Source organism: Notamacropus eugenii, chromosome 3 (assembly GCF_028372415.1).
Source record: "Notamacropus eugenii isolate mMacEug1 chromosome 3, mMacEug1.pri_v2, whole genome shotgun sequence".
In the NCBI taxonomy this organism is placed as follows: Eukaryota; Metazoa; Chordata; class Mammalia; order Diprotodontia; family Macropodidae; genus Notamacropus; species Notamacropus eugenii.
Window position 1 is genome coordinate 194,152,645 of NC_092874.1, and position 16,417 is coordinate 194,169,061.

Sequence of the window (16,417 nt, forward strand, 5' to 3'; positions counted from 1 at the left end):
CCCTTTTAGTGTCCAGTGCACCACCAACCTGCCAGTCACTCAAGTGCACAACCTCAGTGTCATCCTTGATGCCTCACTCTCCCTCACCCCATGTACCTAATCAGCTGTCAAATTTTGTCATTTCTGCCTCCACACATTCTCCCTCACAGCTGTATCCTCGGGACTACGGCTCCGATGGGTGAGTTTTTGCCTTACCTTGCCCAGAACCATCTCCTACACTACTTTCTAGACCACATCATGGCACCACACGTGTGACCCTCATATTCCAACTCCTCTTTCTTTATGTGTTGTCTTTTCCTATTAGAATGTAAGTTCTTTGAAGAAAGGGACTGCTTTGCTTACTTATATTTGCATCTCCATCATTTATCATAGATTCCGGTTCATAGTAAATATTCATTAAATGTTCTGTAATCTACCTATCATCCATCTATTTATCTGTCTGTCTGTCCATCTATCTGTCTGTCCATCTACCTATTTATATATCTATCCATCTATCTGTGTATCTATGTGTCTATGTGTCTATCTATCTATCTGTCTATCTATCCATCCTTCTTTCCAGTCACACAGTCATCAACCTAGTTCAGTCCCTCATAGCCTGTTACTTGGTCTATTGCAAGAGGTTTCTAACTGGCCTCCCACCCTCAAGTATGGGAACCTCCCTAACACTCCCCAGTAGTGACGTCCCCCCCCCCCAGCTTTTCTCTGCATAGCCCTTCACTGGGTAGGAGTGGTTGGATCATCAGGAGAGAGTGGAGGATGAAGGAGATGCTTAGGACTACATGGAGCATCAGAGTCAACTAGGGTAGGGACACAAAAACATCCAGAATAAAATGACCTATGCTTCCAGGAAACAGTTTGAATTTGGACAATTGACTACATTTGGCATTCTGATCTTCAGAACATGCAAACTTACTCATCAACAACTGACTCCTGCATTCAGCTCAATCCCTTGAATATCCAATGATTCACAGTTACTCAGATACCTGATCTAGCCTGGCCATCAGATTAGATTTGCTTTCCTTTCATCTTTAACCTTACTTCTTCCACTCCAGAAAAGGGTGTCTTTCCAGAACTGTACCCTTCTCTCAACCAGGAATTTCCCTAATTACAGGCTCAGGCAAGCTCTGTCTCACAACGCAGGACCCTCACCATAAAAGACTGAGCTAAAGGCCTTACCACAGACATAATTTGGTTTGCATTCCCCTGGGTTGGTCAGCACTGGCTGAAGACCATCTTCACAGTGAGGTACAGGGGGCACGTCACAGCTCTCTGGGTCACAAACTAAAGGAAAGAGAAAAGGACAGAGCTAGTTAACAGCAAGAGACAGTCATATCCTTAAGAGGTTCTAAGTGAACAAAAATACCTAAATCCTCTCCTTAGGAAGCTTATAATTCAATGCTATAAGACAGGACAGTCTAGCACTCAAAAAGAATGAAGAATACTTACAGAGAAACTCAATATATATACACACATATATACATACACACACACAAAGCATAGTATAGTATTTGATTTTAAATTATTTAAGCTACTAATTTGGATTTTCCAATCATTTAAATAGGGGCTGGCTTAAATTTTACCTCTCTTTGTGTAATGGGGGAAGGAGTATGTGCCTGGCCAAGGAGGGACCAAGTTCTCAGAACAAGCACAACATACCTCTCCTAGCACCAACTCTCAGGGAAGTTTGGTGAGCCTGCTTCTGATCAAGCATATAACAGAAGGTCACTTTCCCCATATCCAAGCATGAATAGGTAGATGTTCTTTGACTATTTCCTATCTGTTTATTTTATGGTGATGAAAAGCCTTGGCAGAACTGAATGTGTATACAAAAGACAGAAATAGATAGAAGTGCCCTCTCTCTCTCTCTCTCTCTCTCTCTCTCTCTCTCTCTCTCTCTCTCTCTCTCTCTCTCCATCCATCCATCCATCCATCCATCCATCCCTCTCCTCCATACCCTTCCTCCCTCTTTCCCTCCTATAAATGCCTGGTTTGGGATAGCTAAACATTTTGTGGCCTTATTTATATATGGAAATGCTCATGTTTATTCATAATTTTCAAGTTCATAATAAAAATAAAAGTTTTAAGAAACCTAAAGGAAGAATGTTGGGTGGATCCCTATGCAGAATATATGGGAAGAAATGCCCAAGAGCCACATAGTATGAGAAAGCATGAATGGATGAAGGGAAGTAGCTTTAAGAGCAGGGAGATTCCAAAAAATCTCTTAAAGGTATCTGTTCAATAAGAATAGTTCTTATTCACATCGTATTTTAAGGTTTACAAAGTACTTTCTTCATAAGGGCCTTGTAAAATAAGCAGAGTCAAGTTTAATGATCCCCTTTTATTCTGACATCAATCACATTAGCTATTACTCCCAGCTTAGTTTCACCCATCATATTGATGAGGATGACTTCTATGTCTTCAGTGAAGTAAGTGATAACAATGTTGAATAGATCTGAACCCAGGGAAAATTTCTAATCAATTGAATTAAAGTTTCAGGCTGAACAAACCATTAATCAATAATCTTTGGGTACAGTTGTTAAAAGACCAGTAAATCTCTTTAATTGTGTAATTATATAATTCATATTTCATTGTTGTATCCACAAGGACATCATGAGAGACTTTTTGTTAAAGACATTAAATATCAGAATGCTGATATTAAATACATTACATCTATAGTATTTCTTTCATCTAACAACTTAGTGTAGTTATCCAAAAAGGAAATGAAGTCACTTTGGCCTAACCTGTTCTTAGTGAACCCATGATGGTTCATAGTGATCACTACATTCTTCTCTAAATCTTCACCAACCATCTGCTTCATAATCAATTCCAGAGGTTTGCTAGGGGTCAGGCTTACTGGACTATATTTTCTAGATATCAGACTTACTAGCCTATAGTTTCTACAATCAGTTTTTTTTCCTCCCTTTTTAAATATCAAGATAACATTTCCCTACTTCCAGTCTTCTAGCTCCTTTGCCTGTAATTTCTCAAAGCATATAGTCAGTGGCTCTGAAATTATACCTGTCAGTTATTTCAACACCCTGTTATATAATTTATCAGACTTAAACACAAAACCTCAGTGAATTTATGAGACATCATAAATTAGGTACATACCACACTCATACTCTGGGCAGCACTGCTCTGGATTCTGATGCAAACGGGCTACTTCACAGGGACCACAGGTGGTAGCTACAGGAAAGGAGGTAAAGAAAGAATATCTCTTTTAAAAAGAGAAAGAAAAGCCTGGCACAATTTGGAGAAGTTATATGTTGGAATAGGGGATCAAGGGAAATGAAGAAGCCTCTTTTTTTGGATTTCTTGATGAACCCAAAGTATATCCCTCTACCTAGGAATATCAGCCCTTACAATAAATATGGGTCCAGTGCCATAAGAAATCATGCAGTGGGACTAATGATCAAGTAAACCTCTTGTGCTCAGCCTTCCTAGGGCTCTGTGCATATGACATCAGTGTGTGTGTTGGATATGATGAGAGCAGTGTCCTCAAAATGTAGGTTAAGGTAGCAATATGTCAGCCATGGGGCTGTGGAAACAATAACTGTAAACCAATACCTGCCTTCAAGGAATTTGGTTGAAATAGGCAAGAAAATACAAAACATATGCATACACAAAGCAAATACACTGCAACTTGGGTGAGGGATTCAAAGTCTCTTGAAGGCATCTGCTCAATAAAAATAGTTCACATTTATATATAGTCCCTTAAGGTTTACAAAGCACTTTCCTCCCAAAGGCCTTGTGACAAGTTTAATGATCCCCTTTTAAAAGAGGAGGCTCAGAGAGGCTGCCCAATGTCACATAGCTAGTCAGTGGTGGAACTAGGACTCCATCTTTCCACCCCTGAGTCTAGTCCTCTTTCCAGCATCCTATGGTATCAAAGCCTGTGGTAGTGTAAAGAGGTAGTAGCCAAGAGGACTCACATTTGGCTGTATGGCAAGGCTGTGAGGTACAGTTGATCTTCCGATTGCTGAGACACATGCAGATCTGACAGGGCTGGCCAAAAGGCACCCATGTTTCCAGGTACTGTGTGAGAAGTGAGAAGCGGTAAGAGCCCTAAAGTACAGGTCTGACTCTGAAACCCCACCACACACTCAAAAAAAAAAACTTCCAGTGGCTAGGATCAAATCATACTCCTCTCTTTGACATTTAAAGCACATTATGATCAGGACCCTTCCTATCTTACTCCATGGTCACATTATTCTGTATCCACATATTCTTAAATCTAGACATACTGTTCTTTTCTGCTCCTTACACACAATCAGGGGTGTGCTGATAAGTGTTTAACAACCAGCCCTCTGAAACACATGACAGACTTTTAAAGCTTAATCTTCACGAATAACATTTTTACCATTATTTTCTTAACTCTTGCCAATCAACAAAACAATAAATGAAGACCTTAATGCACTGTTTGCCAATTTCTAAGGCATAAATACACTGAAAAATTTGACAATTGGCTCTCTCAAACCTGTATTAGGTAGCTCCAGCATATCACCAGATATAATACTCCATCTCCAGTTTCTAAACCTTTGCATTGACCATCACATGCCTAGAATGTTGTGCGCACTTTCATGCTCTCTCGCTTTCTCTCCCTCTCCCTCTCCCTCTCCCTCTCCCTCTCTCTTCCTCTCCCTCTTCCTCCTCTCCTCTCCCCTTCTTCCCTCCTAATCTCACTATCTCTATCTCTCTCCCTCTACCTCTCCCCCTTTCCCCTCCTTTCCTCTCTCCTTCTGTCCTAATCTCTCTCCCTTTCTTTCTCTCTCTGTCTCTCTGTCTCTGTGTCACACACAAACACACACACACACACACACACACACACACACACACACACACTTTCAAGAATACCTCCTTTCCTTCAAATGACCGCTTCTTCAGGAGGATGTTCCCTAAGGTTCCTTCTATTCCCCCTTCACCCGAAGTTTAACATCTTCCCCTTACATCTCTTCTAAATGGATCTTGTCTCCACCTATTTAGGCACACACTTATCTCTCATTAGAATGTAAACTCCTCAAATTCAGGATTTCATTTTTGTCTTATAGTCACAGCACTTAGCACAGTGCCTGGCACACCCGTAGCAAGCAAGGAACATGTACTACATGAAGGTTGGAAAGGCTGTCTGGGGCTGACCTGTGACTTGAATGCCAGGCCAAAGGACTTGGACTTTAACCTACACAGTGGGGAACCATCGAAAAGTTTTGAGCCAGGGAGTAATCTAATGGAAATGGTGCTATAAGATTAATCTGACAGTGATTTAGCACTTAAGTTGTAAAAGAAAGAGGCTGGAGAAAACAGAAGGCTATTGTAATAATCCAAACATGAGATAACATGGACCTGGACTAGACCAGGGGTTTTTTTTTTCGTAACCAAAGGAGCACAATAAATTCCTAATGAGACTAACAAGATCTCATGTAGAGCTCTAATGCGCAGGCCACAACAGGCTAGATTTGCAAGACCTGCCAGATTGGGCCACTTTCTGGGTCTTCTTTTTACCTTCCCTCCTTCTCACCTCTGAAATCTACCCCAGCTGTAAGAAGAAAACAAGCTAGATGACTTTGAAGAAAGAAAGAAAGAAAGAAAGAAAGAAAGAAAGAAAGAAAGAAAGAAAGAAAGAAAGAAAGAAAGAAAGAAAGAAAGAAAGAAAGAAAGGAAGGAAGGAAGAAAGAAAGAGAGAAAGAGAGAAAGAGAGAAAGAAAGAGAGAGAAAGAGAAAGAAAGAGAGAGAAAGAGAAAGAAAGAAAGAAAGAAAAGAAAGGAAGGAAGGAAAGAAGGTAGGAAGGAAGGAAGGAAGGAAGGAAGGAAGGAAGGAAGGAAGGAAGGAAGGAAGGAAAGAAGGAAGAGAGAGAGAAAGAAAGAGAGAGAGAGAGAAAGAGAGAAAGAAAGAAAGAAAGAAAGAAAGAAAGAAAGAAAGAAAGAAAGAAAGAAAGAAAGAAAGAAAGAAAGAAAGAAAGAAAAAGAAAGAAAGAAAGAATGAACGAAAGAAAGAAAGACTTAAGTTAGGAAAGGTAAAGATAATGGGATTTTTTAAAAACCCACAGGTAGATTTCCATGTTCCTAGACTAATTTAGGTAGCTCTTGCTGGAACTGCATGTGCTCTGAAGTGCCTTCTGATTCTAAACCTCATGAGCAAACTTTCCAGGGTTCCACGGTGGAGTTATGCCATGACTTGCAAGTGAATTGGATTTAAGTGAGGGAGGGCTGTGCAAAGTCACCAGCCTCACTTTCTCCTCCAGAGCTATCTGGGTCCAGTGACGAGATATAAACCAGGACTGGAGATGAACCTGGATGCAGTGGGAGACCTTGGCCTTTTTCCCCAGATTGGGGTAAAACCTTTCCTGAGGCTGACAGCTTCTATCCCTCAAATGGGCCAGCAGATGGCACTCATGTACCAATCACAGAGGGCCCCTGTCTGAGGAAAGGATACATAGTCATGATCTCAAGCTCACAGGATCAGTCAACAAGCGTTTATTAAGTGCATACTATATCCTAGGTGCTGGGAATACAGACACCCCAAAAATGAGAATCTCATCTCTCAAGGAGCTTACATTCTGTAGTGATAGATAAAGAGATAGAGAAATAGAGAGAGAGACAGACTGATAGAAAGATAGAGACAGATAAACAGACCGATTGATATTAATGGATGATAGACCAGATCATTGATAGATTAGATGGATAATTGATAGATGATAGATTGATAAATGAAATACATACATATGTATGTACAGATGCATATACATCTGTGTATCCATACTTATATACGTAATAAATATTTTAAAACCTAACAGTTCTGATAAAAAAATAAAATCAGTAAGCCTATAGAGATAGGAAATATCTTTATTATGATCAGTATAAAATATGGGACCAATTCTAACATTTCCATCTTATGGAAGAAGAAACTTCAGTTCAAGTTGAATCACAGGATTTCAAAATTTGAAAAGACCTTCAAGCTTCCTAGTCCCACCAGAAACCAAAGAAAAAAAACTCCCCTCTATAATATACTCAATACGTGGCCAGTTTGTCTTTACTTGAAAACCTCACACAAGGGGACAAAGGTCTTGCACAATCTCCCCAGACAGCCTATTCCACCCTTAGGAGGCTTCAACTGTGAGGATATTTTTCTTTGTCTTAAGCCTAAATTTGCCTTTTGGCAATTTTCATTCATCACTCTTACTTCTGACCTCTGAGGCCAAGCAGAGAAGTCTAACTTCTCTTCCATATTCCAATTGTCATGTCTTTTTAATCTTCTCCAATCTAATTATCTCCAGTTCTTGAGCCAGTCTTCTTATAAGAAGATCTTGAGGCCCCTTGCCCTTCTAGATTTGAAACTAGATGAATAATCAGACTCAAAGACTAAGGAAGTCTTTAGTGAAGCACTTTAAGGATCTGTACCTGAGTCTCACAGTTGTTCAACATTTCTATCAATGCTTAAAAAACGGCATGCTTGGCAATTTTTCAGATGATACAAAGCTTAAAGAAGCAGTTAATACATTCAAATTCAATTCAATAACCATTTATTAAGCACTCATTATGTGCAAAGCACTGGGCTGAGTGCTGGAAAAGAAAGATAAAATGAATATGAATGAAAAACAGTTTCTGCACTCAGGGAGTTTATATTCTTCTGGGGTGATCCAACATGTCAGCAGGTAAATGAATACAAGATAATTTACGAAGGGAAAGAACATTAATAGCTAGAAGGATTGGAAAAAGAAGGCAGTACCTGAGTTAAACCTTAAAGAAAGTAAAAGATTCTAAGAAGTGGAACAGGGTTAAACAATGAGACCTGAGAAAAGGCCACCAGATTTAACAATTTAGCAATTTTAACAATTTGATCTTTATAATCTTGGAGTAGGAGTAGGTAGTTTCAGTTTAGCAACCAAGTCAGAAGTTAGATTTCAAGTAGAGGAGAAGTGAGTGCTAGGAAAGTTGAGCATATATATAAGTATACGTATATATATATACATATATATACACATATATAAGTATATATATATATATATATATATATATATATATATATATCTGTGAGCAAGAAGTGAGATATGGTCAGACATTTAGTTAAAACATAACAACTGCCACCTCTCCCTTCTTCTCCTTGTTCTCCAAAATTCCACCAAATTCCTACCACAGTGCATGAAAAACCTCCAGCACTATCTCCATTGAAGGCTGATCTTATGTTAATTTCCTCTCTTCCCAAGATTCTATGCTTTATCAGAGGTACTGAAGGAATCAACAAGACAGTGTTTACATATGTAGTGTGACATCATTTGGTTTTTTATGCTTTTGCTATAATAGATTAGTATCTAGAATATCATTTCTTTTCCCTTATTAAGTAAATTGTTACATTTAAGATCACTAATCGGTCTGGTCATCTTCCTTCAAACACTCTCCAGCTTATTAATACTCCTTTTTTATAGTTTATGTTTTTGTTTGTAAACTTTGAATTTTAAACTTAAAGATAAAATAAGAGAAGAAAAAAGAAACAGTACGTTTCTTAATATGTGATGCTCAGAACTGAACTTTGACTCAAGAGGCAGTCTGACCATGGTGGTTATTTTCACCTCAATAATCCTGAGGGCTCTAACTCTCTTAATGTGATTACACCACCCTCTATGGTGTATCATATGATTACATCAGCTTTGTTGACTCTCATCACATTGTGTTAACTCCTATTGAGTCTGAAATCCACTAAAATCTCTAGATCTTATTCACACAAACTGTAATCTAGCATCATCCCTCCTCCACACTAATACACAGACATCACACTTGTAAAGTACAAAACTTTACATTATCTTATTTTTATTTAGTCCAGTGTTTCAGCCTGTCAACATCTTCTTAAATTCTCACTCTGTCATACATTATGCTAACTCTCCTTCCTCGTTTTTTGTCATCCGCCCACAGGTATGCCATCTCTACCTTTATATTGATAAAAATGCTGAACAGCATAGAGTCAAGCCCAGATCCCCAAACACCTCCATCAGAGAACTTCTTTGGAACTGACATTTATCCACTGGTGACTTGCCTTTGGATCTAGCCATTTAAACAATTCTGAATCAATCTAAGTATATAACCATTTGCCTTGCTTCCATTTTGTCCATAAGGAGAGCATGGAAGACTTTGCCAAATGATTTGCTAAAAATCTAGGTTAACTATATTGACAGAAGTCCCTTAGTATACCAGTCTAATGCAAAAATAAAATAAGATTAGTTTGACACGACCAGTTTTCAACAAAACTACACTGACTCTGCAATCAATGCTTTTTTTCTAGGAGTTCACTAACCATCCCGTTAAGGATATATTCTAAAATTTTTCCAGGAATCAAAATCAAGATCACAGTCCCACAGTTCACTGACTTTCTTTTTGTTTTTTAATTGGTGTGCCTGCCCAGTTCTACAGTACTGCTCCCATGCTCATTCTCTCTCTGAAGGTGGAGGAGGGGAGAGAGCGAGTGTTTTAAGGCCGGCAGAGATGGGAAACACCAGTCAGTGACATGAGATTCTCCCTACTGAGTCCAGGAGACAGATGAGAAAGCCTAATTAGGACCATATGTTCTTACCTCATGATGGACCCCATCTTCAGTGATGCACTGGGTACAGGCTTCTTTGGGGACGCAGCTTCCCTCTAGCATTACCTGCTCAGGAGGACAGAAGCAGCCCTCTGAGGGGTGTTCCACACATGTACTTAAGTTACCATCACAACTCTGAGGACAGACTTGCTGGCAGTGATGATACACCATAGAGGGTGGGCACTTCATAGCTATAGAAAGATAGGCATTAAAAGTCTCAACAAGACATCAACTCAGTTATCTATATGAAATATCAATAACAATGATTCTCTAAGTAATAATAACAAATCATATTTATATAACACTTTGGGGTTTACTAAGCATTTTCGTCACACTAACACTAGTATTGTCTCTATGTTACAGATGGAGAAAGGTACTTGCCCTACGTCATACAGCTAGTCAGTGAAAATGCATGGAAAATATAGAATAACAGATAATCTCAGTAGCACATATATTAATATGAATGTTTTTATTTTTCTACAATTCACATAAAATAATAAATATTTAGGTACAAAGATCAAGCTTGGAAGAAGCAAAAAAGCTATCTAGTTTCCCCATTCAGTCACATGCTCAACTCTTTTCATCAGATCACTACGTTCTGGGAATTAACTTCCAGAGAAGGTGGGAAGTGGGATTAATTTCAAAAGGTTTCTCTGCATGCACAGTAAATGCGCAAGACATCCATACACTAAATATATTAAAGAAGGAGATACCATCAAATCACCCCAAAATCAGTATTTGCATTACAAATGTGCGGGTAGATTGAGTTGATGCTATTAGCATCAATATAGAATCAAAGCCATGCAGACATTTAGAAGAAGCCTTAAAGTTCATCCTGCCCTTTGATTCCCAACTAATTTGACCACAGAATAATTTTGGGCTTAAAACACATTGATAAGATCTATAAATGCTGATCCATGGGGCCTGGTATGGAGAATCCCAAGAATTAAAGGATGAATAAAGCTAATTTTGAATCAAAATAAAGAAATTAAATACTATTTTCATAATAAAAATGCTACATGCAGTATATTTTTGAAACACACCTATTTCCTTATTAATTTTTTTGGAGGACTAGCAGCATTGTTAACAGAAGTCCTCTAGTATCAAAGTAGTTTTGCTTATTTTGCAAAACTTCAGAGATGAATGACTTTGTTTGGGAAACATGGATCTAGTCTAAGCTCATTACTTTATAGAGGAGGAAATTTAAATCTAGAGAAATGAGCTAATTTGCCCAAGATCATATAGCTAGTTAATGGAGCCAGACCTAGTCTTCTGACTCAGCCTAGTGTACTTTCTAGAGTTCTCTTCAAAGATGCTTCCTCATTTTTTAATCTTATCTCATCTCTTATTTTATCTTCCTCAAAATGACTGGCAACTAGGTGATTTGTTGACCAAAATTATGATTAACCATTGACTAAACTGGAAACTGAGACACAGGGTGATTAAAGAATTTACAAAAAGTCAGCAAACCTAGAATGGACAACTCCTAAGACAATACAACCTCTATAAGTAAAGAACCTATACAAAGTGGAAGGGAAGGGTCTAATAGAACCTAAATTGTCTTCTTACTATCCCACCCAATAATTGATTTTCTAGGAATTTCACTTGTGAAAGGTCTTTTATTGGAGTGAGGACAGACCATCTTAATATTGCACATAGAAATAAGAGAATTTAAAAGTCATAAGTGGAAAGAGGAGCACAGAAATAAATCCAAATGCATATAATTTAAAAAACTTCATGAAGTTAAAACATAGCAAAGAAAAAGAGAATAAAGGTGTGCAGGACTGAACTTGATAAAATAGAGGGTAGGTTCATTAATTGTTATCTGGAATAGTATTTCTGCATAATTGTGATGTAACCAAGAAATTTCTATCATAACAAAATATGTACTGTAAAAAAAACTGTGCTAGGCCAATGTATAAAATATATGCTTAGAACAAATAATTACTAAAAACAACAACAATAAAAATATTTTACATTTAAGTAGAACTGAGGTATCTGTGTTCTCATTTCATCCTCATATCAGTCCTAAGAAGGGTAGGTCATGCAAGAAGGCAATTTTGTGCAGTGAAGAGAGCTTGACTTGGAATCAAAAGACCTGGATTTGAGTTCTACCACTTACTAATCAGGAATTAGTCATCATCTCTCTGAGCCTTAATATCCTCATCTAGAAAATAAGGATAATATTCATATTATTTAAATCTCAGAATTGTGAAGATATCATCTTATAAACCCTGGAGCATCTAGGTAGCACAGTGGATAGATCGTTGGATCTGACATCAGGAAGACCTGAGTTCAAATCTGGCCTCAGACACTTAATGGCTGTGTGACCCTGGGAAAGTCATTTAATATTTGTTTGCCTCAGTTCCCTCATGTACAAAATGGGAATAATACCTCCCCAGGGTTGTTTTCTCAAGCTGGCCAACAGGAACTAGACTCACCACAAAAGTCTTCTGTCCTCCAGTTGACACAGACTCCATGCGTCCGGCAGAGGTGGGCATAGGAGGAAATCACATCACACACTTGCTCCTGCTGACAGCTGTTCTGCTGGCAAATGGCATAAAATGTGGCTGGAGCAAGGACTTGGTGGCATTTGGCAAACATGGAAGACATGAGGACCTGGCATTGGGAGCCACTGGAGTCCAGACACTGTTGCTCTGGGATGGGTTCACACGTGGTACCAGGCTGCTGAACTGTCCATTCCTGGATGAGCTTGTTGTGGTCTGTGGTGACTGTGCCATCTCTCAGCATGAAGTCATTGGCCCCATTCTCATCACAAATCCCTACAAGTAAAGAATGGGAAAGGATTGTACCAGCTTCCCCAAAAATAATGCCATTGATCTGGGACCCCCGAATTCTGCATCTTCATTTTGTTCAGAACAGATTTTCCTACTATCTTCAGGTCTGCAAGGACCTAGAACTCCAGGAAAGCAGATGGGTGAAAGTCATACATTAAAAGGTGACTGATGAAAACAACAAATAAACAAGATCTCTCACCACAGAGTCCATAGGTTTTGGAAGCAATGGTCTTGGGGCTGAGTTGCAGCTGAAATTCGTTGTTCTGTGGTGTAAATGTGAAGAGATGGTTCAAGTGTGTGAACTTGATCTCATGCATGATAGCTCCATAGTTGTTGACTTCCATATTTTCATCCACATAGGGAACTGAAACCAATCTCCCATCCACAGTCACCTGTTCAGGTAAGGAAGAGAAGACAACAATCCCATTTGTGAAGTGTTTTCAGGTTTGCAAAGTGCTTTACTCACAACCCTTTTGTTGGCGTCCATTTTACAGATGGGAATACTGAGACAAAGAAAGATAGAGTGACTTGCCCTATGCTAGCAAAGTGAGGGAGCAGAGCTGGGATTTGAACACAGATTCCCAATTCCAAGTTCAATATGCTCTCCATTCAGTAATGCTCCCTCTCTAAAATGTGTCAACTACCCATCAATGGGGGAATGACTAAACAAGTTGTGGTATATGAATGTAATAGAATACTATGGAATGCTATTATCCTATAAGAAATGATGAACAGGCAGACTTCAGAAAAACCCGGAAAGACTTTTATATGAACTGATGCTGAATGAATTGAGCAGAACCAGGAAAACATAGTACACAGTAACACCACAGTATGGGAAGGCTGATTTTGATAGACTTAGCCCTTCTCAGCAATGCAAGGACCTAAAAGAATTCCAAAGGACTCATGATGGAAAATGCCATCCCTATCTAGAGAAAGAACTGTGGAGTCTGAATGCAGAGTGAAGTAGACTATTTCCTTTTTTGTTTTATTTTTTTCTTTCTCATAGTTCCTCCTAGTCATTCTAATTCTTCTATACAACATGATTCATGTGAAAATATATTTAACAGTAATGTATATGTAGAGCCTGTATCAGATTGCATGTTGTCTTGGGGAGGGGGAAGGGGAAAGAGTGGGAGAAAAATTAAAACCTGTGAAAGTGAATGTTGAAAACTAAAAATAAATTAACTTTTAAAAATGTGTCAACCAGTAAGAATTCTGCCAGAACTTCATGTCACAAAAGAACCTGGGTCTTCTGCCCTCACTGCACTTAATTAAAATTCTAATATTTATCAGAAACAACTAATGGGACAGCCAGATTTCAAAGATATTTGGAAAGGAAGGAAGAGGTGTATGAAGCATGCTACCTGAAAAGAAATAGATTAGAATATTAAGTGTGAATGTGAATCAGGGGTTTTTCACCCATATGCTTGATTTTAAACAGAACAGAGACAAGCTCCCTGAGAGAAAGGTGGGAAAAATTCTTATGATGCTTGGTAACCACAGAGAATTCCAAGGGGCATCAGGCCCTAGAACTTTACTCCAGAAATTTTTGCAAAGTGTGGGGTAACCCAGGAAAAATGCCTCGATGCCATCTGGAAACACTAAATATTGTTTGCCTAACAATAATGATAACAACAACATTTCCGTAGAGCTTTAAAAGGTGGGAAAAGCATTTTATATATCACTCGATCCCTACAATAACCCTATGAATTAGGTGCTATTATTATCCTTATTTTACTGATGAAGAAATTGAGGCAGTCAGAAGTTAAGTGACCTGGCACATATTAGGTGTTTAATAAATGTTGATTGATTGATTGAATTGCCCTGGGTCACTCAGCTAGTGAAGCGTCTGAGGCAGGATTTGAACTCAGGCTTTCCTGATTCCAATTCCCATACTCTATCCACAGTTCCACCTATCTTCTATTTGGACACAATAAGAAATGAAATGGTCCAACGTTGTTGTTGTTATGTTTATCCTTCATTCTCAAAGAGGACCATGACATCAAGGTGATGACATGACTTGCAGTTGACTTTGATTTGAGTGAGGGAGGGCTGTGCAAGGTCACCAACCTCACTTTCTTCTCCTGAGCCATCTGGGTCCAGTGGCCTGATATTCATCAGGATGACTGGAGATGGCCAAGGATGAAATGTGAGACCCTGGCCCTTTCAGTGAATGAAATCCGTTCAATGAATAGGCTTCTTTAAGTAGTTACTCAAGGGATAGCCCCTTTAATAAAAATTTAAAAAATCAAACTAGAAGGAGAAAACCCTCAGGGTTTCTGGGTAAAAGAGAAACAATTACTATTTAGTTATTACATAAGTTGGTCAAAAGAAGCATGGATGGAAGCTGGAGGGGGAACAGCAGGAGGACAGACAGAGAAGATAGAGGACATTGAGATTCCAAAGTGCTGGGAGTATGAGTTATATCAGTCATATGTGTTCCTAACATATGTGTCTCTTTCACAGTTTACTCAGCAGCTAGGTGACATAGTGGATAAAGTGCTGGGCCTGGAGTTAGAGACTCATCTTTCAATTGATGAGTTTGAATCTGGCCTCAGACACTTACTAGCTGTGTGACCCTGGGCAAGTCACTTAACCCTGTTTGCCTCAGCTTCCTCATCTGTAAAATGAGCTGGAGAAAGAAAAGGCACACCATTCCAGTATCTCTGCCAAAAAATGAGGTCACAAACAGCTGGAAACGACTGAACACAACAACACTCTCTATTCCCCAAATGATGACTATTTTGAGTGAACAACAACACAGTCGTTTTCTCTGTGTTCCCAGGCTTCTCACTGATATTGTAGGTACTTGTGGGGTTGATTGGGGGCTCAGTGTCAGGTTGGCTCTCCAGAGTCTCTTCCACTGCCCTGACCCAGGGGCCTTCCTTCATCCCTCACCTCCATGTCACTGTGGAGCTCGACGGACAGACCCTTGTGTTTCACTTCTATGGACTTCATACAGGTGGGCTTCATCCCAGGGTTACAGACCCCGTTGTGAAGGTGGATCTCCAGATCTTGCTCTTTGCTATCAAATAGGACATAGGAACAACTGCCAGTCAGCTTGAAGTCCTGGCCATCGAAGGTCACAATGTGCCGGGTTGAACTTCCCATACATAGGCCTAAACACAACGAGACGGAAGAAAAATGATGAGATGAACAGAATTATTGGGGTATCTCACACATGACTGGTACAAGAAAAAGAGTAAGTCTGGACTTGGAGTCAGAGGACTTATGTTTGGGTGCTGGTTCTGCTAATCAATGCTTATGTGACCTTGAGCAAATTATTTACATTTCTGAACCTCTGTTTCCTCATCTATAATAATAAGTTGGACTGTTGTTTGTTATTCAGTCATATTCAATTCTCTATGACCCCATTTTGAGGGGTTTTTTTTGACAAAGATACTGGAATGGTTTGCCATTTCCTTCTCCAACTCATTTTACAGATGAGGAAACTGAGGTAAGCAGGGTTAAGCGGTCACATAGCTAGTAAGTGTCTGACGCTGGATTTGAACTCAAGAAGATGAATCTTCCTGACTCCAGGCCCAACACTCTATTCACTCACTGCGCCACCTAGCTGCGCACAGGTTGGACTAGCTGATACCTAAAAATCTCTTCCAGTTCTAAATTTGAAGACCCTAAGTTCTAAGACCCTGCATGCTATCTATATGGATAACACTCATGTTCCCACAACATGAGTTTAAGGTAAATAGACTGTCAGAGATCATTTAGTCCAAATCTTTCATTATACAGATGAAAAAATCAAGGCCCAGGGAAGATAAGGTCCCACAGTTAATTTGTGACATCCTAAACTCAATTAAAGGATTTTAATGGCCCTTAAAGATTTTTTGAAGCCAAGCTAAAAAGCTGAGCATACAGCTAAAAAGAAGTATATTTCATTACCTACCTCCTCCAAATTAAAATGTACAAAGTGAATAATTCACTCTACAGGGATCCCTTGGCTTAAGAAACAAAGTCAGGTTCCAGAGGTATCATGGATCATTGACATTTTAAGTAAGCATGAGCTCATTCGGAGGAGAGCTCACCAAATGACA

At 39.1% G+C, this 16,417-nt stretch overlaps 1 protein-coding gene across 1 annotated transcript in view; it reads right to left on the reverse strand.

The window, feature by feature from the left end:
- Nucleotides 1–16,417, reverse strand: part of VWF (von Willebrand factor) — a 213,489-nt gene that overhangs the window by 34,853 nt on the left and 162,219 nt on the right. The window contains exons 35-41 of the mRNA XM_072653709.1: nucleotides 15,264–15,484; nucleotides 12,565–12,757; nucleotides 12,009–12,350; nucleotides 9,559–9,758; nucleotides 3,933–4,035; nucleotides 3,112–3,186; nucleotides 1,177–1,281 (exon numbers count right to left, since the gene is read on the reverse strand). Of these exons, the coding sequence (XP_072509810.1) occupies nucleotides 1,177–1,281; nucleotides 3,112–3,186; nucleotides 3,933–4,035; nucleotides 9,559–9,758; nucleotides 12,009–12,350; nucleotides 12,565–12,757; nucleotides 15,264–15,484 (1,239 nt within the window). The remainder of the gene's footprint in view (nucleotides 1–1,176; nucleotides 1,282–3,111; nucleotides 3,187–3,932; nucleotides 4,036–9,558; nucleotides 9,759–12,008; nucleotides 12,351–12,564; nucleotides 12,758–15,263; nucleotides 15,485–16,417) is intronic.